Source organism: Zootoca vivipara, chromosome 8 (assembly GCF_965207765.1).
Source record: "Zootoca vivipara chromosome 8, rZooViv2.hap1.1, whole genome shotgun sequence".
NCBI classification, from domain to species: Eukaryota; Metazoa; Chordata; class Lepidosauria; order Squamata; family Lacertidae; genus Zootoca; species Zootoca vivipara.
Window position 1 is genome coordinate 63,985,675 of NC_142591.1, and position 23,122 is coordinate 64,008,796.

The following is a 23,122-nucleotide window of genomic DNA, read 5'->3' on the forward strand; positions in this document are numbered from 1 at the left end:
AACTACATGCGACAATAAATCATCTTGTCATTTTGTTGTGAAAGACCAAAATGGAAAGAAAAATTTGAGGAGGTGTGAAATTTGGTTTATTTTACATTACATCATAGCAGTGCTTCCCCCCCCCTAAAAAAATGTTTAGGGGTACTCTCATTTTCCTACTCATATTGAAATACTGCCCCTCAATGAGGCCAAACTTAGATTCACAAAATGTTTAGGGGTATGCGTACCCCTGCATCCCCCCAGAAAAAAGCACTGCATCATAGTAAATTGGGTAATGTGCTCACTTCATTGATTTTTTTAAAAAAAACAACAACAACCAGGAGCTAGGACTGAGCTCAGTTGGAAATTGGTGTGTGTTTTCCAAGAGAAGAGCAGAATGCAACTTGTTAGTGCTTTCCACAACGTTTGGGTTATCTTTTAGCCATTTACAAATAAACCACTTATTGGGTAATTGTGTGATAGGTGAAAAGATCTGAACATCAGATCAGTCATTTGAGGGCTGCTATCCATTCCTTCAGTTGAACTTTCTGGGAAGACTTGCGTTCCTGTGTATGTGGGGTGTATGTGCTGGTAATGTGGGGTGGCCACATTTGGTGGAGAGTAGGTTGGTTGAGGCTACCCTATAAGTATAATGGCTGAAGAGGTCTGAACCCCATTTTGCCCAGCTAAGTCCAGTGCTGTAGCTATAACCTCACCTGCACTTTACATTTTAAGCTGCATCAAACCAGCTTAAATAGTCATGGTTATCACCAAAGAACGTTGGGAACTAACTAGCTAAGGGCGATGATAGTTGTTAGGAGACCCCTGTTCCCGTCACAGAACTGCAGTTCCCAGAGTGGTTTAACCATCTTGCAGGGAACTCTGGGATTTGTAGCTATGTAAGAGAAATTGGGGTCTCCCAACAACTCCCACCACCCTTTACAAACTACAGTTCCCAGGATTCTTTGAGGGAAGCCATATCAGTTTGAAGTGGTGTGATATTTGCTTTAAATGTATAGTTGCAGATGGGGCCTATGTATCATTTGCTCTACTCTTTGATACGGGAATGTGAACCAGCCAAAATTTAGCACCTTTTAAGTCTTGCAGATTTCAGCACAAGTTTAAATCTTTCCCTTTGGAATCCACGAGTCTTTGAATTTCCTGTCTTAGGGTAAGAACTAGCCGAACACAGGAAAGAGATGAGCCTTGCCATCTAGGACTTGCCCAGACCTGATAGACGTAAACTTGGGTACTGTAAAGGAAAAAAACCAGTTTTCCCACAGAGGTTTTTTTTTAAAAAAAAAAGGAAAGGAAAGAGATTTGGGTTCATACGCAATCTTAATTCTGTAGAAGCAGAGGAGGGCAGAGGACAGTTGAATTAGGATTGGGTGTGCTCTGCTTCCACTAAGGGCACAGAGGGCACCTGTCTTGTGCAACTAGAGTTCAGTCTGCTTTACTGGAAAAGTGTTATCACCATGTTGGGGGGAAATACCTTTGCCATGTGAGAAATCATTCCTATAACTCCTACTCAACTGAAGGGAAAGAGTTATCAGATTAGCAACGATTATTTCATATTCGGCCATCGATCTGAAACAATGATGTTACTGGTCTGGATTCGTGTTCTCCTTGGCTCACAGACAATGCACGAGATGCGCTATGGCCAACTTATTATGGTAGGCAATGCAGACATGACTCTTGTCTCTTTCTGCATGATAGAGGATGCTCAAATGTGTTCACTCTGGTTTAAAACCAAAATAAGGGAAAGAAGATAAACATATCCTTCAACAATGAAGGGTCCCCCACCACCACGCCCTTCCCCCTAAAAAAATCACGTTTTTAAAACAGTGATGCAAGTATCCGGAGAACCCCTATTGGGAAAGAAAGCAATACTTTCCATTTTGTGTATTTTGTATCTAAATTGTAGCAGTCTTCCCTCATGCCTGAATTTCTTCCTAGGAAAGCAAGCAGTCGTTTATTGAAATACTCCTCTTACTCCAGACCTTTTGTGCAGCCTCTTTGCGAAAAGCACTAGCATTGCTTCCGTTAGGATGATAAGAACCAGTCTAGTAACCGTAACCATCAGACTGGTGAGGCTAAGGTGATCAATAGCTAACAGCCTTGCTTGCTATTGTTCTATCTCTACTGTCAGAGGCAATACTAGTTGTTGGTAATACAGTACTGTTTCCCTACAGACCCTCTCAGGTGTTCAGATAGACAGAAGAAACCCTCTTGGCAGTTCCACTGCCCTTGGAAGTTCTGGTGATGGCATTATGGGAGAGCTGTCTCTCCACAGAGATACATCTGGCACCTTCCTTGTACAGTCTTTATCAGGTGCTAAAGACACCTGATAGGTGTATATCTTTCGGGCCTGCCCTGTTCTGACTGTTAACTATTTTTAATCTTGCATTCTTGTATTGTGGCCACCTGCCAGCTCATAGTGAATTGCATTTAAGAACTCCAGTTAACAACAACAACAATCTATAATTATGCCTGCTAAAATGCATTCTGTAACAATTAAGGAAAATGCGTCCTGACAAGCTTTGTTTTTGGTTATTCTAGGTGCCATAGCCTAATAAATCTCACTCATTTCCTAAACGGAAGAAGAAACCTTGAGTCATCCAGCACCACCTTGTGTTAAAATGGGACGCCTAAAATAATGTAAGAGTAGCAGAGATTTCTTCTATTTCTTCTTTATTATTAAGCGTGCTACAAACACACACACACACAACTAAATCTGTCTTCTGCCCCTGTAGTTCTGAGAGGTTTCTAGCACTGTTGAAGGACTGTGCTATCTTCTGGTCTGTTTATATGCCTCGTGCTGTGTGCCAGGCACGGCTCCAGCTACTGATGGAAAATCCTGTTAGGGTTTTCCTTATTAAAGCCATATGCTTCTTTCTTCACTGTGCAGCTAAGTGGCAAGTATTAGGATCCCTTCCCCTTCCCCTTCCTTGCAGACTGTAATTTCCAGTTAATTGCAGTGTAGCATTTGCCTTCTTGTTTTTCCAAAGTTTCCATCTGAAAGTGAAGTGGTTAATAGAGTAGTACTTTGCATCAGACTTTGCTAAGATGAAAATGAGAACAGGGGCAGGACCGGTGCTGAGAATCCTAACCTTTCTAAGATAGGGCAGCTCTCCCAGTGTGGCTTTTAATATGTGTCTCAAGTTCCATGGCTTTTATTTATTTTAAAACACCCACAATTACTGGAAACATCCTTTTGAAATGAAAATCCTTCACAGAGCACAAAATGCCGGAATGAGTGCTGGCTTGTTGCACACTTGGTACCATTTAAGCTCATCCACTGGCCGCTTGTTATTTTTGCATTAGTATTATTTTACTAATTGCTCTTTTTAATATACCATAGTTTAGCATTATATGCAAATCATGCCATGCTACGAGGCTGTGTTCATCTGTGTATAAATTCAGGGGTATAGACAGGGAGCTCTAGCCTGTATCTATACAGTATATAAAAAAATGTAGACTGACCCTGTTTGTTCCACATAAATGGTCACAAAAACCACTGGACCAATACTCCTCAACTTTGGCCACAACCTCACTTGCCACTATGAGAGTGACCCTTTCCGTGGTCAGATGCCATACCTGTGTCGAAAAAACACTGTTTTCGGCAAATTTCGGAACCCACCACTCAGATACCCGGGGAAGCTGGGAATTATTCCAAAAAAATCTGTATCTCCGGGGGTGGATACAACTGACCACGCCCCCACCCAAGCTCCACCACAAACCTTGCCAGGATCCGAATACCTCATGGTTCAGGACAGGATGACTCCAATCACAGGGATGACCTGGGGGGTGGGGGGAAGAGGGGACGGGATGGGAACAGGGTGGGGTCAGAACAGGGATAGCCCTGTTTAAACATAACATCTTTAAAACAGGGGGACTCTGAGGCTCAGGGGGTTATTACCCTCCATTTGACATACTAACACACAGCAACGTGTGCCAGGGCCAGCTAGTTTACTATAAAAGAGAATTTTTCTAAGAGACAGAAGAGAACATGAAAGGGAGCAAAACATTTTGGAGATTGGAAGTCGGAATGTTTATACGGTAGTGCCGTTCCATTCTATCCCAGGGGGTGGTCACAAGCTGCTTCTTTCTGGCCCATTGAATTCAAAGTTGTTTTTCTTTCTGGGTCTGAAGCACTTTGAGACATAAGCCACATTCCTGAATGCCATGGAACCATAGCAATCAATTTTCAGTTATCTGCGTCAATGTTTAATGGGATTTGCAAGCTGGGCTTTTTTTGTTTTGTTTTGTTTTGTTTTGCATTGCTGTAAGAATGACAAATTGGGGTTCCACTGTTTCCTAGCGGGAAAACTGAGATGACGAGAGGAGGGAGGGTGGGTTTGTTTTCTTGGTTTAACATCCTCAAGTATCTTGGGACTCGTATTTCTGGACGACTTACAGCCACAGGACGAAAGGGGATCCTCCTGTTCTTGGCTGTTTCATTTTCAGATTTTCTTTTAAGCGGAAAATCTCAAAACAGCCCAGATTGCAAAAGAAAAAAGAAAAACAAAAGCACAAGCTGACATATGTTTCATTTCCCTGCAGTTAACAAATATGAAAAAGGAAGTGTGTGCTACTTGCTTTGTATAGTTTCCTCAGCAATCAATATATTTTCTGCCCCCTTCTGGAAAAAATAAATGTGGTTGGGATTTCAAGCCAGGAGCAATCCTAAAGCTTCTTGACTATGCTCTCCCACTTTCCAACTTGTTTGAGTCTCTACCAATCTGGAATTCTGCCTCCTGCAGCTTTTGTACATGGGCTTTGACTTGAGAGGCTCAGGATGCAAGCTTAGAAATGTTTGCAACATTATAATATGATGCAGCACAATCTGTGCAGGCGATTATTATTATTATTATTATTATTATTATTATTATTATTATTATTTACCGTAAAGCATTTTTAGTCACACTTCAGTAGTAATCATCCCCTCAGTTCCTTTTTGCTTTAGTTTTTTTTTGATATGACGTCTCCCTCATCTCTCCTGCGCTCTTCCTATTTCCCATTTAGCTCTTGTGCTGCTCTTTGCAGTGTTGATTATATATGTGCACTTGCGTTAGATTTAATTGACAGCATCTCCAGTTAAAAGATCTTGGGTACAAGAGGAATACCTACTGAGCCTCTGCCATTCAGGGTAGACAGAGTAGGACAAAATGGTTCAGATTCACCTAAAGCAGCTTAATATGTTCAACACAACAGATTTCAAAAGCAAACTTTGCAAATTCAAGAAGAGAGAGCTTTGAATTGTAAAACGTTGCTGAGTTTTAAATGTGTGTAAAAATTACTTTCTGCTCTACTGTCATCATATTGTGGCTGCTGTACACCAGTCGGAATCTCTAACCATGGCCCTAAAAGTCATTGTTTCCTATTTATGGAGACAAAATGGACCCACCAAAATTTCTGTGCTGCCTGTCACGCTAAATTTGGTTAGTATTCTTTTCTTGATCCAGCAAGGGATATCTGCACATATAGGGGAATGTATTCAGGTCCGATGCATGTCATTACATTGGTTTAGTTTCTGTTGGATGATAATCTTGATAACAGACTGGAAAGAACATCCTCAACTCAGGGTTGGTGTTCATATATACCACAAAATACAACTGGATCAAGCTTGTTTAATGGAACTGTTGTGGCCAGATAGTAACCAGGCATCTCTCTGTTAATCTCTTCAACCATAAAATTACAGGGGAGGGCTGGAAAACAGATGACATTTTGTAATGAAAGGTTAGCACTAGATCTCCTGTATAAAGAACAGCTAAGGTAGAGGTGGCATTTGCTTGCTGGGGACTGCCAGAAATAAATCTTTGACATCCATGAGGGATTGAATCTCAAAGGAGAAAGATAGTGGGTTAAAACACTTTATTTAAAGCCTGGAATGATGTTGCATGGATTTTTCCACCATTAAACCATAGAACAAACCACTTTTGGCCCAACCACTAGGCTGGTAAAGGGACCATTAGGTCCAGTCGTGACCGACTCTGGGGTTGCGGCACTCATCTCGCGTTATTGGCCAAGGGAGCCGGCGTACAGCTTCCAGGTCATGTGGCCATCATGACAAAGCCGCTTCTGGTGAACCAGAGCAGTGCACGGAAACGCCCTTTACCTTCCCGCTTGGAGCGGTACCTATTTATCTACTTGCACTTTGAGGTGCTTTTGAACTGCTAGGTTGGCAGGAGCTGGGACCGAGCAATGGGAGCTCACCCCGTTGCAGGGATTCGAACCGCTGACCTTCTGATCAGCAAGCCCTAGGCTCTGTGGTTTAACCCACAGCACCACCTGCATCCCCGTGTACTAGGCTGGTACAATCCACCCAAAGTCCCATTGAAAGTAGCAGATCAACAAACCTTATTCCATTTCCACAGAACTTAGTTACAGTACTGCTAAATTGGGCTGGTTTGTGCCCCTTGTCTCTAGGGACTCTTGATCTAACGCACCCGCTTTTTTTGCTATGTAGATTTCCAACATGTACAGACATCAGTATGGTTTTAAGAGAGCCCAAAGCCTAGACATTAAGTGTGCTTTCAGAGTGTAATTATGACCGCTGCAGAGTTCCAATGGAAAGGCGCAATTTTGAACTCTTCCTGCAATAGAATCACCTCTCTTCTCCAGTAAAGAAACAAACAAAAAATAGCAGCAGTTTGTATACACAGAGGGCAGAGGGGGGTGGGGGTAGGAGAAAAAAAATATTAGAAGTATGATCTGAAAAACCTCATTGAAACACCCCAATCAACATTTCTCAGTGCTGGAGATCCAATGTGGGTTTGTTTCTTGCCCAGATACCTAGATCAGCCTTCCCCAACTGAATGTCTACCAGATGTTTTGGAGTACAACTTCCATAAGCTCCAAGCAGTAGACCAAAACATCTGGAGAGCACTCAGCTGGGAAACGCTGGCCTAAATCAGTGAATTGACTTAACTTTGGTCATGTGTTTATAAACTCATTTTGCATAGCTTAGCTTGGGTGTGTTCAGAGTCAAGTGTTCTGTGTGTAAACAGCAAAGTCACAAGAACGTGATCCTACATGCATTGGCCCAGGCCAAATTCCATTCCCTTTAATCAGAGAATAATGGTGAAGGAGAATATCTGGGCAAGGAAGGTCATGCTGCAAGATGGGAAGAGGATGGTTTTCCTTTGTTAAGCCAAGTACTTACTGATGGTGAGGAATTGATTGCTTCCTCAGTAGGATATGGTGACAAGGAGGTGAATGGGAAATCTACTTGCCATCTGAAACTGAGATCCTGTGTGCCTGTGTGAAAGAGAGAAAAATGGAGGGACCTGGCTGTGTGATTGTTGGCGTGAGAGACAAGACGTTCATTTTTTTAGATGGAGTTGGTTCTGCTGAAGCATCTTTGAGGTTCAGGTGCTCTGTGGGACCCTCATGCAGGATTAGTGATTGCGCTGCCTGCCTTTGGAGTCTGCTTGCTCCCAATAGGCTCTGCTTATTTATTTGTAAACAACCGATTTAGGAAGCTACCAACGCGCTCTATCATCCAAGAGAAAAGAAACCCTGCAATGCTGCTCCTAAACATGTCATATTTGGGGAAGTGGGAATAAATACCAACGCTACAGTATGATGCAACATGATTTAAGTTGCAGAGGGAAGACAAACCTGAATGGCTCAGTTGGTTTGAGCGTAGTGCTGAAAACACCAAGGTTGCAGGTTTGATCCCCATAAGGGACAGCTGCATATTTGGGCATTGCAGGGGGTTGGATTAGATGAGCCTCGGGTTCCCTCCCAACTCTACGATTCTATGAAATGTGAACACAGATTGTCTCTAGACAATTAGTGAATACATATTTTAACCTCTGTACTATGGCCCCACAAGCCTCCATTCAAAGTCAGTAGCATAACAGAAGGGAGGGGAATAATCTTGCCGACAGAGAAGGGTTTTTATCCATATTGTTCTGTCCCTCTGAAGAACAACAGTAGCAATTATATGTGTGCTGCAGCTCTATGAAGAGGCAGCCCATAGGCTCAATTTACAGATTCACCCTGCTTATGGTCCTCTTCTTTCTCTGGCTAAGTGCAGGTGAGGATTGTAGGATCAAATGTTAGCTGCCACAGCACTGCAAGGTCCTATTAATGCGCACTTTATCCTGTGCCATGTTATGGCTTCATTTAGGAGATGTTATCCTTCACTGTTAACGGGGTGGAAGCAGAGTGCAGGATTGTAATAAGTGCAAAGGACCCAGGTGGCGCTGTGGTTAAACCACCGAGCCTAGGGCTTGCTGATCAGTAGGTCGGCGGTTCGAATCCCTGTGACGGGGTGAGCTCCTGTTGTTTGGTCCCAGCTCCTGCCAACCTAGCAGTTCGAAAGCACGTCAAAATGCAAGTAGATAAATAGGAACCGCTACAGCGGGAAGGTAAATGGCGTTTCCTTGTGCTGCTCTGGTTTGCCAGAAGCGGCTTTGTCATGCTGGCCACATGACCTGGAAGCTATACGCCGGCTCCCTTGGCCAATAATGCGAGATGAGCGCGCAACCCCAGAGTCGGTCACAACTGGACCTAATGGTCAGGGGTCCCTTTACCTTTTTACCATGCAGGTAAGACCTCAACCTACCACCTCAATTTGTTTACAGTGTCCTGGGCCCATAAAGTCCTGTTAGCAACCCATAACTCAGAGCAGGTGTTGCCCGTGGGTGTGCATGCACCTACAGAAGCATTCACTGCCTCTCACCTTGCCTCTTCTAGTTAAATTAGACTTGAAAGAAGTACTCTGCTGTAGCCAATAGGTTGTGGTGTGTGAGAGACTGCATGTGTGTTGTGTCCACAAATGCGCCTCTGGCCCCCAAAGTTTCGCACCCTGAGAGCAAAAGCAAGAACTGTTGTTTTGCTCCTCTGAAAGTCGCCATACATTTGCACCTATAAACAAGCGCAAGCAAATTTTATGCAAAGTTGTGTCATGGACTGTGCCTTGAGTCTTTTAAATACTTAGCATGCAGCTGCAGGAGCCAAAACGAGATCTCCTTTGTTAAACTTCCCAAGTCTAACAGGTATCATAGCCTAACCGGGATTTTTGTTGAAGTTAATAGGATTTGTCATGGGATTTTAAGTGAAATTCTGTGCTCAGTTACACTCATGTAAACTAAAACTAATTCCATGGGATTATATTGGGCTTATTTCAGTGTGCAGCGCAGCAGCCCTAAGCTCTCTCACACATACTAGCACCACTGCAGCTCCCCTTGTTTTTGACAAAGTGGCAGCTTCTCTGTGGCTTGACGCCCAAATTTAACAAAATGGCTCTGGTGGAATACAAGTGATTTCATCAGTCCTTTGCATACTTTAAGAAACATACTCTCTGCCCCAGTGGTGGTCTAGCATAGTCTACATACCATGCTATTTTTTAAACAGTTCGCTGCGGAGATTATTTAAAACATGCTCTAATCCATTCTGTATTCTCCTCTCATTGTGCACAGAGATTTATGGATGTAACTTCCTGCACATCTGGATTATGACAGACCTCACAGTTGTTCCCCGCACCCACCCCTTACAGCGAAAACACCAATGCCTTCTACAATTTCTGTCCCTGAAAAGTGCCATGCTCTTAAAACAGAGAAATAGTGTAGAATTAGGGAAGGCAGCAAAGCTGGAGAGGATCTAACAAATATGAACAAGTGTTTCCTTTGATGCAAGAGGAGTCTTGCATGTACTGAAAAGGATCATGTTAGTGTGTGTGTGTGGCCTCCAGAAGGACTGTATTTTGCAGGAGGGATCCAAGTACGTGCCTGATATTTAGGCTTCCACAGTTGAAATGGATTTAAGTGCTCTGTTACCCATCAAAACCATTTTTTCTTTTTAAAAAGGAGGCTTTTGCAGTTTGGAAAGTGACAGGAAAATACATTGAAAAGTGTAGGATGAATAAATGGGAAGCTGCGTAAACAGCTCCCAAGCAGATCAGGATGAAGACTAATTGTCATATAACCACCCCATGAGCAAATGAGAATTAATGATCAACTGAAGACAGGACACAACACCATGTAAGGTTTTTGCAAGAAAATCAAATAAACAGGAGGAACCCAGAGAGAAGAAACGCAAGTAGTGAAGACAAATGCCACGATCCTACAGAGTTATGTGTCTGATGCTTCCTTATTCCCTTTATTCCAAACATTTCTGTAGTATGACACCAGAGAAAGTTGCATTGCAGGTTTCTCCTGTAACTATGTTTTTAGGAGAAATAGAATGGCACAAGGAAATGCTTCAGTGCTTATTCTACACCTACAGTACAATTGAAGTTCCATTTAATCCAATGGGGTGCACTCCAAGTAAGTGTGTCTAGGATTGCAGTCTTCAGTATGCCTCTGCTGGATTGTGTCCAAAGGCTCCATATAAATGAATCCCCCATATGATTCAATGTGTAGACGAAGATCCTCTCACACTCCTCTCTGTGCAAACTTCTCAGCTTGATTTAAGTTTTTAAATTTCCCTAAAATTGACTGAGATCTGATTTAGCAGGTGTTGGTGACATGCAATTTCGTTTTTAATTTACCTCCTTATTTATATCCACCCTACTTAAGAAAGAAAAAAAATGTGAGGGACAGCAATCCTATGCACAAGAAGCTGGTGTTAAGTTCAGCTACTATAAAGCCACACCAGATCAAAACCCCGTTCTGCATCTGAGCTACCGCTGCTGCTCTGCCTGAGCCTGACAGAGGGAAAACAAGCCTTTAATAATGTTCTAATGCAAGTTTGCCAGGTTGCATGACTGAGCTGGGTTTAGGATCCAGACTAAGTTCTCTCTCTCTGGTCCTGCCCTCACCACACTCCTGGAACACCCCCCTTTTTTTGTAATTTACACTGGCCAGCTTTGGTTCAGCCAGGATGTGCAAGTTACACCGGGATCTCTCCAGCTACGCTGGGGTTGGGAACTTAATGCCAACCAAGACAGAGATCTGCTGCATCCTAAGCTGCTCAGTCCAGTCAATTTTACCACAGGATCATGCCCCCCATCCCAGTTATGAGATTGAAAACACTGTAATCTGTAAATTTCCTGGAGGTTGTCGCTTGCAAACACTTAATTACAACTGCCACCAGTTAATTGTACGAAAACAACCTTCCCTGTTTCTCATATTTTAAGACATACCCATAAAATAAGCCATAGCAGGATTTTTAAGCATTCAAGGAATATAAGCCATACCCCGAAAATAAGACATAGTGATGGGCGCAGCAGCAATGCCGGCCGCAGCAGGAGGATGAGAAAAAAATAAGACATCCCTTGAAAATCAGCCACAGTGTGTTTTTTGAGGAAAAAAAAAATAAGACGTGTCTTATAATATGAGAAACACGGTTCTTCTTCTTCTTTTTTAATAAAGGAAATGGATAGTTTAGCATAGGAAAATAAGAATAGTGATCCCCCCTACCTCATATTGCCCTTTTGTGTTTAATCTTGATGTTCTTTTTAATTTATGCCTACCCTGCTGTTTTAAAGTCATCCAGTTTGATGACATCATGTGGTGGTGAGTTCCAGAGATAAACCATGTGCTGTGTGAAGATGTACTTTCTTCTGTCTTTCCTGACAACATTCAGCTTCAGTAACTGATAAATTACTCAACATATACATGGGGGTGGGTGGGAACCGCTATCTGAGGTCAAAAAGAGAAGGGGGAGGGGAAAACTATTGTTTGACATATTTTTATTATGCATTTTGATCTCTTGGGTTCATATTACTCAGTTTATAGCCAGAGGAGTGGTTTGAAGAAGGAGCTCTGGGTCAGCTTTTAAGAAGTGCTTAAGACTTCCTGTCCAAATAAACACAAATGCAAGAGACCTACCTTGGTGTAAGTCTGCCCTCTGCAGTTTTGAATGGGAATACTATGTTTACGTTTACTACATGGACAATCGATCCTCCTTGTTGCGATCTGAGAACATAAAAAAAAACCCTTCTAAGAAGCTAAAATAGTGGACTGGAATGTAGAATCTACCATGTGTGCTTTTAGCCAGATGGAAGGCAGAACAGGCTGTTACAGGCTCCCAAATAAGCTGCTAAAAGGGCTTTTCCTCATATAGAAATAAAATGCTGATTTGCTTCAGCTTAATTTTGGGTGCCTGGCTAATGCTAAAAGCACAGGGCAGGAGCACCATCATACTAGAAGTAGACATAACAGGGGGAATCCAGTGTTTTTACTTCTGAAGCAGGGGTGCAAAACCTTTTTTTGCCCACTGAGACAGCTTTTTATCTCCCCACCCCCCAAAGCAGGCCCACTTTGACAGGTTGGTGGTAATCACTCACCTTTCAATTATCCATAAATCTCTGTGTATATATTTTGTTCTATTTGCCCACAACCAGTATTGCTTTTTCAGTGAACTATGAAAAACCAACCAGCTTTCCCTTCCTCTGTTGTTTCCCCTGTTACATTGAAAGCACATGGCTGGGAATGGTAGTTTGTTAAGGCTGCTGGGAACAGTAGCTCTGTGGGGACAAACTACAATTGCCAGGATTTTGGGGAGGATGGTGGTGAGGAGCAATGACTGTAGAAGTGGTATAAATGAGCTTTAAATGTATGGTGTAGATGTGACCTTTATAAGCTCCTCAGAGCAAACACCTGTCCTCTTGTACTCTGCAAAAGTACCAGACTCACAGATGGCATTAAAATTATAAAAACACTCGTAAGGTTCCCATTTTGAATAGGAACACCTTATACATTCTCCGTATATTGGAAACTGCCCCGTGATCCTCAGGTGAAGGGTGGTATAGAAATGTAATAAATAAAAATAATAACTAAAAGTCAGCAGGAGTGGACACAGACCAACCTTGCTAACAATGTGTCCCATCAATTTCTAAGTGCGATTGGGGTCTCTCAGGATGAATGTTGATTTGAAGCATCCAGCAAACCAACTTGTACAAGTCAAAGCCGGGTTGACCAAAAGCTAGTGTGCACTGGGAAAAACATGGAAAAGGATATTTTTGTGAATCATCCTGGGGCTAGTTCATATACTTGGCCTGCTCTTATCCCTGAATAGTCGCTGGAAGGTTTTGCAATCCAATTCATGGAGTTTTCTCATGGCAAACAGTTCAGGTATCTCATTTGCCATGAGCAAAGGGTTTGTGTAAATAACAAGCCCCCCCCCCTTCAGCAACTCTGAGAGGGGGGAAAGAATCCTATTTGGCTTCAAACGTGGCATTGTGAAGCCCTCCCTTCAGACTGCCTATGTAGGTCAACCGCTTTCCCAACAGATGGCTCAGAACCAAATAATCAACTCTGTCCATGCCCACTTAGCCCTTAAATCCTGCAGGTTTCAGAGACCTGAGCTGCCAACATTATTGAGAGAATGGAAACTGCAGGACTGCAGGGGATATTACTGTGCTTTGATTATATATAGTAATACAGGTAGGAAAGAATAATAATATGTCAGTGACCCACACAGAGCATGTAACGGAAGATCTATCAGGTAAGTCAAATGAAAAGCAAGTAACAGCCTACTCTGAATACCACCCCTCCCAGATTCAGTTATCAAAGTGCATTAGCTTTGCTTTCTTTTATGTTCTTGCTCATTTATTATGACACTCAACATTTTTGTATTCTTACGAAGGGTTTCAGCTAATGGTTCTAATGAAGGAACCAATAACAAAGGGAAAAGGGGACACCCCTGTTCAGTTCCCCTATGTGTTTTAAAACTCCGTCAATCACATCGGTTGACGTGGACTCTTGTCATTATCGGACAATATAGAGCTCTGATTACCTGTGTAGAATACCTACCAAAATTTATTCTTTCCAAGACACAAAATGAAAAGGACCAATGAAGATGATCAAACACTTCATGGGCACCTAAAATATGAGATACTTAATGCCTTGTGCTGTGTAAAATGTGTAATATTTAAAATCTTTCAGATATAGTCTGCAATATTTTAAATTGCCAATTACTGTTTCTATTTCATCTACAATCCAAGTCCAGAGCAGATCCTTTTCTTTAATTCCCCCCCCCTTGCCCCCACAACTGAGTTGAAGTCTTGTTTAAGAAGTCAAATTGTTGTACTTGTTTGTAACACATTGAGGCACTTTTGAAGTTCTCCAGGCACAATAGTTCAGTAATTCCAACAGTAACCTGATAAGACTGGCCTGGGCTATTATCCACATACTGCAGATGGTGTTCGTGGAGGACCAGTACTTTGTCTAAGGTCACCTAGTGCATTTGTATCTGAGGAACCTCCTGGCTTACACTGCACAGAACTAGCTCTTAAAGATGATAGAATCTAGTGATGTTTGCTGTGTCAACCACTGTCTAAATCAGGGATGCCCTCCAGGTGTTGTTGGACTAACTTTCCTGACTGTTGGCTAAGCTGATGGGAGTTGGGAGTCCTCATTCCTGGTCTAACAGCACCTTAGGTCCAGCCAGCTATGTCTGGCTAGAATCAGTCACACCAAACCCTGCCTCCCATCAGTAACCAATATTTATATTCACTCCCAACCCCATCTCTCAATAATGATGATGATGATAATCATCATCATCAGTATTTATACAGTGCTGTTTACCAATTATTCAGTGGGTTTCACATTCCTTATTTCATAAATACCAAACTACGCATGTATTTAACATTTCAGGCATGTGTCAGCTATCAAGATACCATGGGGGCCAAAAAGAAAAAATACAACAGGCGATTAATATATGAAATTTAACCAACTTATTCAGATATGCCAAGAATACAACTTTTAATGACTGTAGCATTACAGAGAAATCAGAGGGAACGATTTCTGCCTTGTGCACTTTTAGATTCCATATTTTGGTTTAAAAGAAAGTGTATTCAAGTTATTTATACTCTGATTCTAAACAGATTACATGGTCTAAAAAGCAACTGAAATTCCTTGCATAGGATGATGTGTTTTGAGATCATATGAGCAACCATTGTTTTCCAAATGTGCTATTGTTTCCCACATTCTGAGTACTACTTGCTTGCTACAATTGTTTACGCTTCAATGCGCTTTTAAACTTTCAGTGCTACAGAAAAAACTCCTGGAATAGTGCTACATGTGTTGGTTGAGAAAATAATTCAGGATCAGCTAAATCATACAACTCAAAAACTGTCACGATGCCCTGCTAAGTCATCCTCTGAGCAGACCCACTGAAATCAAGGGAATTTAGTTATGCAAGTCCAGTTCATTTCAATGCGTTCACTCTGGGCCTGACTAACACTGGGTATCACCCATTGGCTCAATTCTGAACCGCTTTGATTATATTTGGTATTCCGATACAAAGATTAAAACATAAAATGTGGATGCATTGACAATCTCAAAAGACAACTGAAACAGACATCTAACAACAGTTTTCTGATAACTTAAAACTTGCAGAGTGTCAGCGAAGGTGGAATAATCCTATACCTAATAGGACGTTTACCCTTGTCCCCTGCAAAAAAGACATTGATTTTGAATATCATTGCAAAAAAAAATTGTTTAGGCTCCGTCGCGATATCATTTACATCAGGCACCCCCAAACTTCGGCCCTCCAGATGTTTTGGATTACAATTCCCATCTTCCCTGACCACTGGTCCTGTTAGCTAGGGATCATGGGAGTTGTAGGCCAAAACAGCTGGAGGGCCGCAGTTTGGGGATGCCTGATTTACATGAACAGCTTTGAGTGGCTCAATCCAATGCATTCTACTCAGAAGTAAGTCCTACTGGATTCAGTGGGACTTTGTTCCAAGTGCGTGTGCACAGGATTGCAGACTTAAGGGAGCGGAAAGAGCTCCACCCTAGTTCAACTCTAGTTATGTTTATTTGGAAGCAAGTACCACTGTGTCCAGTGGGGCTGATTCCTGGGATGACGTGCATGAAGACTGCAGCCTAAGGACCTGCCTCACCACTAGAAATGAGCTTATTAAAATGCTGGACCTGTCGTGTCATTTTCCTTCCCATTGCTGGACTGTCCCAGCTATTTGCTCTTGCTCTGAAGGCAAGCTCCAGCATCCTGCTAAAACAACTCCAAACTGGTATTAATTTGAAGATTGGCTCACTACATACACATCTGCAGGAAAAAAGCCAAAGCCAAAATATCCCACACGTGTATTCAAAAAGTGTTCTAACCCAAGTGTTCTTTTCAGGTGTATCTATCGCTTCTACATTTGTGGGATGCCTTCTAGGACCCAGACCTTGTTTCCTTTCAGCTTCACTCCCTGCTACGTTGGAAATACTCAACAGTTCTGCCAGCCTGGTCCTCTAGGCTGAGGAAGGTCTCCAGCTTACTATGCCCCCCCCCCTCCTCCCAGTTCCGATAGTTCACAAGGGAATTGCAGACAAGGCAAAGTCCACAGTTTGTATTTGGATGATCAAGATCTAATTTTACACGGAACACACTCAATTCATCACTCATGATGCCAAGCAAAGAACAGATGGTCTTCATACAGAAATGAGTATGTGAATGACAAAGACAACTTCATTCGACGTGTTTGCTGCAAACCCAGCGGAGCTGTCGATCCCCAGTGAGCTCTGTTAATTCATCTATTGATCTCCAAGTGCACTGACAAGCATAGGCCCTCGATCCTTTCTTGGTTAGCATCTTCGTCCTCAACTTGCGGAATTCAGGCATGTTATTCCTATCAATCAAAAATATTCTATTTCAACAGTGTACTTGTTTTATTATGCTTTTATATTTGTTGAAAGCCGCCTGGAGTGGCTGGGGCAACCCAGTCAGATGGATGGGGTAATAATAATAATAATAATAATAATAATAATAATAATAATAATAATAATCTCTAAGAACTACACAGCCAATCATTGCCCAATTAGCCACAGAGTGGAACAAAGACAAAAACACTCTACCCTTGTCACTGAACTAAATGTCTTTGGGTCTTTCTGCTATAGGCTTTCCCCCAAATCGATGTACAGTACTGAAATACACCTGCCATTCTGTAAAGTTGATATCAGAACATTTACAAACCACAGCATTTATATGATACCCCACTATCATATAGGTCACATCAAATATTCCTATCAAAATTACCTGCAAAGCATACCTGAAAAAGAGGTAATCACATGACTGATCCCACTGAAAGTCATCGTATTGCAAAACACAGAAGTCACATGCCGTACACCGCAGCTGATCACAGGTTCTGCCCAAAAAGGATTACAAACATTATAGATTTAAACACATGGAACAGTTCAATCAACTAATTTGTTAACTTATTAAACTAGGTGCCTATTATCCAATCTCATAATAGGTACATTTCTTAAATCTTGACAGAAGTGTGAAAAAACTCACAATTTAATAAACAGCTGTTAAAAGGAAAGGAATATTCTGTTTCACGTTTCCTATCCTAACATGCCAGAACTAGACTAACCTTTAAACAGAACGGTTACACTCTAAGCCTTCAGTGCCACTGTTTAAAATTAACCTCCACTAAATAAAATCGGTTCTTACCATTCAATAAGATAAAACCTCAGTTGATTAAAGGTTGCAACTCTGGTATTTACTAATTCAATTTTCACCCTTTTTTTTCTATGTATGGGTAAAAGCTTGGGTGCCTCCATTTTACAGGAAGAAGTTAGCCTAGGAAAAATCCTTATGGGAACTGAGCTTTTATGGAACATCACAGCTGATCTCTCACCACTTCCCTCCTCGCAAGAGGATCATGTCTGTGAAACTATGTGGACATATATCCAAGTTCCTCTGTGTTTCTGATTCATATGCTTCTTTAACATGGGTAAGCATGATCTGTACACATAGACGAACGCTAGCGGTATACAAAAATCTAAACAAACAAGGGTTGAATCCTGCACGTGCTGGGGGCTTTTCTCACCTGCCTTGCCACTGGCTGATGCAGCTGAATAGTGAACTCAGACTGACTCCTTGTGGCTTACCAGACCACAGGCTGAGATAACTGTGTGCAGCAGCTTGGGTGGGGGTGGAGAGGGTCACAGATGATGCAAAAGCTCCCAGGTTCAGTCCCAGCCATCTCCAAGAACGGCTGAGAAATGCCTCTGTCTGAAACGCCAGAGGGTTGCTGCCAGTCTGTGTAGACAATACTATGCCAGATGGACCAACAGTCTGATTCAGTAAAAAGCAGCAGCTTATGTTCCTTCCTAATATAGCAGTAAGAGAAACATGAAGGTCTCATAATGCAATTGCCAGTATTTTTATTTTTTTTAAATGCCTACCTCTGAGAAATATTTGTTCCTATACCATGTGGCGAGCTGCTTCCACCAAGGTATACAGGGCAACATCTATAAGAATTAAATTGGAAAGCCTTGAAATAGTTTTGAAGAAGAAGGAGAAACCCCCCCACCTCAAACCAAGTTTGCATCATCATTTGATTTCTCAGGTGTCATTACGCTAGTGAGCATGTGTACCTTTTCAACAAACCTTTTGTTTGTAGAACTATAAGGCAGCACAATTCAGAAGAAATGGCAATACAGTGGTACCTTGGGTTAAGAACTTAATTCGTTCCGGAGGTCCGTTCTTAACCTGAAACTGTTCTTAACCTGAAGCACCACTTTAGCTAATGGAGCCTCCTGCTGCTGCCGTGCCGCCGGAGCATGATTTCTGCTCTCATCCTGAAGCAAAGTTCTTAACTATTTCTGGGTTAGCGGAGTCTGTAACCTGAAGTGTCTGTAACCCGAGGTACCACTGTATTATTATCTGCATGATATATGTATCTTGGGAGCAAAAAACCCCACTGTTTCAACAAAAGAACTAAGGGAAACACTCCAGAACCTGCAGGGTTTCTACCAAACACCACAGGGGCTAGAAATCAAGCAAACATCATCATCAACATGGAGCATTAAGTTCTGAAAAGCTATTAAAGTTCCCCCGCCCTCATTTCATGGCATCCTATATAATAAAGTCCAAGTGTCTCTGCGTCCAGTCCCTGTGTCCCTGGGTTTGCGCTACTGCGCATGTGCCCCACAGACACAGGGACTGGACGCACACACATGCACTCTCTCCCCCTCCACCCCTCTGCCTACCGTTTCCCTGCGGCCGCCAACCGCCGCTCCCAGCCGGACAGCGCCTCACTGTGCTTGCGCTAAAGCGCGAGGAGGAGGAGGCTGCTTTCTTTTCCTTTCCCCCGCCCTACGCTCCTCCCACTATTCACCATTGGCTGGTTCTAAACGGGGTTTGCCGCAGGAGCGGGAGGGAGATGGGGAGCAGCAGATCCCCGAGGCGAACACGCGCAGTGCGACGGGCCGCAGCCGCCGGCTCCACAAACGGGCGCACTCCATAAGCAGCGGCACCACTCCTACACGGGCCCCCAGCCGCGCTTCCACACTACTCGGGCGCCCAGGCGCTGCTTCCCTTCCCTTCCTAAAGGTCTGCTCTAGCACCCGTTATTTTAACAGGCTTCAAGATACTGGTTGTGAGGGACAGGGGATATCGCGAAGTCCCTCCCCTCCTGAGTTCAAGCCCATCCCCGAGCACAGGGGAAAGCAGAGAGAGTTCCGATTCCAATGGGGAAGCAGGAAGTCGTGTCCGAGGCTCAGGCAAGGTAGAGGAGCCAGGGTCCCAGGTGGGACAGGAAGGGGCGAATAAGGGGGGGAGACCCATCCCCCCAACTCCGGAATTACGCAGAAAGAGGAGGGGAAAGAGGATGGGTCTGCCAAAGCTTTTGTGTTGGAGAAAGACGCGCCAAAAGCCATTCGGAGGTTCTGGAACCGACTGACCACATCACTCCGTGTAAATAGCAATGACTTCAGCACTGTAAATACGCAGCACCAATAAAAGAATAAAATGCAGAGCTGCGTAGCGTCGTTACTCTGAAGTAGCCCACTCCGGCCACTGTGACACTAGTATTCTATATAGTTAGAAGAAGAACTGGTGCTACCATTTCTTCATAAACATCAACTGGTGCTCCCACATACTCACAAAACAGTCAGCATTAGGGAGACCCAAAGCTAAAGGGTAGAGCGTAGCTTGCCAAACCACACATGCTGAAATTCCATCTTCCACACAGCTATTAAAGATGTAGGAGCTGTGTTCCCTTTTGCATCTGGCTGCTCTAACCAAAATAATACAATACAGCAATAAAATTCTGTCCACTGAAAACATAGGGTTTGACCCATGCTATGCTAGTTGCACTTAGGTCCCATTGAAATCAAAGTGAAAAGTTAGCAATGATTCAAATGAATCTGCCCTTTCTTCCTTACTGTACTGTAGTTTGAAATTGCCTCCCGGGTAGGACTGTGATGTCACCCCTCTTCCTTCTAATCCACCCTCAAAATACACATACCCTATATGGATCTTTTGGCAGAACTTTCTCGTTCCCATGTTGAACATAGATAAATTTACTTCTGAGAAAACATACACAGTTCGCTTCTGACGAACAGTGATATCCTAGAAATAGCTATATGGAAGTATCCTTGTGTTTGATGGGGCTTAGTCTCCGATAACGTGGCATTGGTTTGCAGCCTAAACCTATGCACATGTAAATGAAATAGCCATACCATTCTTCCAATTTCTCCCTGCCTTCCCTTCCACTGTTGTTTTGCTTATCCTGAACTTTATATTGTAAGCTCTTTGGGGCAGTGACCAATGTAAATAACTCAAGTCCCATTGATTTAAATGAGAACTAACAGCAAAAAGTATCTGAAGAAGTGTGCATGCACACGAAAGCTCATACCAAAATAAAAACTTAGTTGGTCTTTAAGGTGCTACTGAAGGAATTTTTTTATTTTAGCAAAAAGTAAATCCTACTGAGTTCAATAGGACTTACTCTCAGGTAAGTGTGTACAGGCTTGCAGTCTTAGTGCAACTAAGTCACTCTTGATCCAACCCATGCATTCTATCGTTTATTGTCAATAGAGTTAAGTTGAAATTAGCTGTTTACTATGCAAAGCATTTACTCACTCATGTGATTTTTACTTACCTCTTACCATGAGCTTGAACGGAGGTAGTTTTATTTTCATATGCAGGGCTAGGTGACTTAGATTTTGGTTTCTAATAAAGAGAGAGAGAGAGAGAGAGAGAGAGAGAGAGAGAGGAGAGATGGGGACCTCTTTAGCACAAACCAGCAGCATGGTAAAGCTTTCCTGCTTTTGTTTCCAAATAACAGGGACCAGAAGTCTACTCGAAGAGGAGGAAGACAGAGGGTAGAAAAACAGTAAACAACATGAGGGCTTCACAAATGGCTCCCATTTCTGCAGTCAGCTGCAGCAAAGATACACAGGGAACCATACTGCTCCATCAGTCAAGCAGCATTTTCCTTCCTCCAGTAAGGATGTACCCATTCTCTTAATGTGAACTTCGGGTTCTGGACTGGAGTAAATGCCTCTGGCTGATGCATAGGACTAGAAATTCTAATCTGATGTGACAACTGAAGCAGTGTTAGCTTTATTCCAGATTAGGGAATCCAAAACACATTTCTCTGCTTCCTTGGCTTTGGTTCTACCCACCACCACAATGCAGCCCTGGTAGTTTACTCTTGAGAGAACCCCATGCTTGATTGTCTATTCTTGTTGTCTATTCTTGCTCTAGACTTTCACTATTTCCCCTTTTCATCTAGCTTTCTTCTTCAAAGGTTCTGACTGACCCCCCCCCCCGCAACTTTCCCTTTCCTCAGAGGTTGCTTTGGCTTGACCTACCACAAGATTTTTGGCATAGCTGTTTTCGTCGATGATATCTTGAATTATGTCATCTATGTCTTCTTCTTCACTAGCACCTTTTGTCAATACGTTGGAAAATCTGGAAAGAAATGGAAGAGAAGCATCCTTTGGCAAGTTTATTTATAAGACGCTGGCCAAAGTATGGGGGTAGCCGCTCCAAACACTTAAAACTCCAGTGGCAATTGTCACACGTGAAAATGACGTGTTTTGTCTCCAAGTATCCACAGCGTGCAAATAGCCAAACACAGTTTCCCATGAAGGTGACAGGAAGCAATGATTGTTCATCCATGATACTTGCTACTTATGCAAGCCTTACCAGATGCTTAGAAAGCTGAGGTAATTTTAAGCTGTTTTAGTATTTTAACTTTTGCATGTTTTAAAGCAGGGTTGTGATATTTTATATTTTATTTTACTGTTTTATCTTCTGTAAACCCCTTTGTTAGTTTGTTTGTTTGCAGTGCCTAAGTTTTATGAAATAAAATAAATAAATGAATGCACAGACTGTGGCCTGCAACTGTGGCTTGAGATACATCTTTTCCTGGGTTTGACATAATTCAGTGGAGTAGTTGGTGGAATAGTTCAGTGGAGTAGTTGGTGGAAGGGGAAGTGGGGTAAACTGTCTGGGAGATAAGCCAGAATGTTAAAAAGATGCAGAGATGGGGATAGTCTGAAGGAATTGGGAAACGCTGGTGTGTTCATGCAAGCTACCGTAAGAATCTGGCAGCAATGACAGCTGGGTGGTCGCGCGTCACGTCGCCTGGAAACGAGGGAGGGGAGAACTTGGAGGCTAAGTGGCACCCACAGAGGTAGAACACGCGGAAGAGTCCCGCGCAACCCTCATTTCTGGTTTCCGCTCGAACACGCTCCTGTGCGGGCCAGGAGTATCATCATGCACAACAAGGCAAGGGAAAGGCATGTTCCGCCGAAACACTTCTTTGGTGCCCTTGCTGTATTTTCTTTTTCTCTGCGTGGGTTGCCCAAAGGCTGGGCGGGTGGAAGGTGGGAAAAGCCTGAGATTCGCAAACGGATGCATGCTTACTCGGAAGTATCACTGAATTCAATTGGGCTACTTTTCATAGTAACTTCGCTTAGGGTTTGGTGATGAGTGCAACATAAACACGCTTAGAAAATGAGGGATTTTGTTTTTAAATAAATAAATTTATTATTAAAGGCTTCGGAGCTTTCTGAAGTTTGCACTACACGCTAACTGGGAACCGGAAGTGTCGTTAATACTTCTCGTTGAAACTGCGCTCCCCTTTAGGGCCATCCCGGAGGGGCGGGGGGAAGAGCAGGAGGAGGAAGGCGCGAGCATGCGCAGTGCTCACCTGGCCCTCTCCCCCGCCGCGGCGGCCTCGGCTTCGGCCTCTTCCTCCTCCTCGCGGAAGCGGTTCCTTTTCTGCCCCTGGCCCGGCCGTCCTCGCTCCGAACAGTCTCGCCTCGAGAGGCGGCAGAACTTGTTCTCTACCTCGTCCAGCAGCTCATCCAGGTCGTCCGCCATCTTAGCCTCTCCTCACGTCTCTCACCCCCTTCCCCTCGTTGCCATGGTAGCAGCGGAGGTTGGCGGGCGGGGGGGGGGAAGGGCGAGGGCAGACGTGCCCCGCCCCATC

The 23,122-nt window shown here is 43.2% G+C and overlaps 1 protein-coding gene across 2 annotated transcripts; it reads right to left on the bottom strand.

Annotated features, from left to right (window-relative positions):
• Positions 1-14,622: 14,622 nt before the first annotated feature.
• On the bottom strand, positions 14,623-23,036 carry CFAP418 (cilia and flagella associated protein 418). 2 transcript variants are annotated; one of them, XM_035124500.3, is made up of 6 exons: positions 22,841-23,036; positions 21,495-21,594; positions 20,780-20,850; positions 18,078-18,143; positions 16,937-17,032; positions 14,623-16,516 (listed from the first exon to the last, which is right to left on the bottom strand). In XM_035124500.3, the coding sequence occupies exons 1-6, from the start codon at positions 23,011-23,013 to the stop codon at positions 16,357-16,359; spliced, it is 666 nt and encodes a 221-aa protein (XP_034980391.1). In that variant the 5' UTR covers positions 23,014-23,036; the 3' UTR covers positions 14,623-16,356. The 2 variants fall into 2 exon arrangements, with proteins under 2 accessions (XP_034980391.1, XP_034980393.1); XM_035124502.3 differs by lacking the exon at positions 18,078-18,143.
• Between the last annotated feature and the right edge of the window lie 86 nt (positions 23,037-23,122).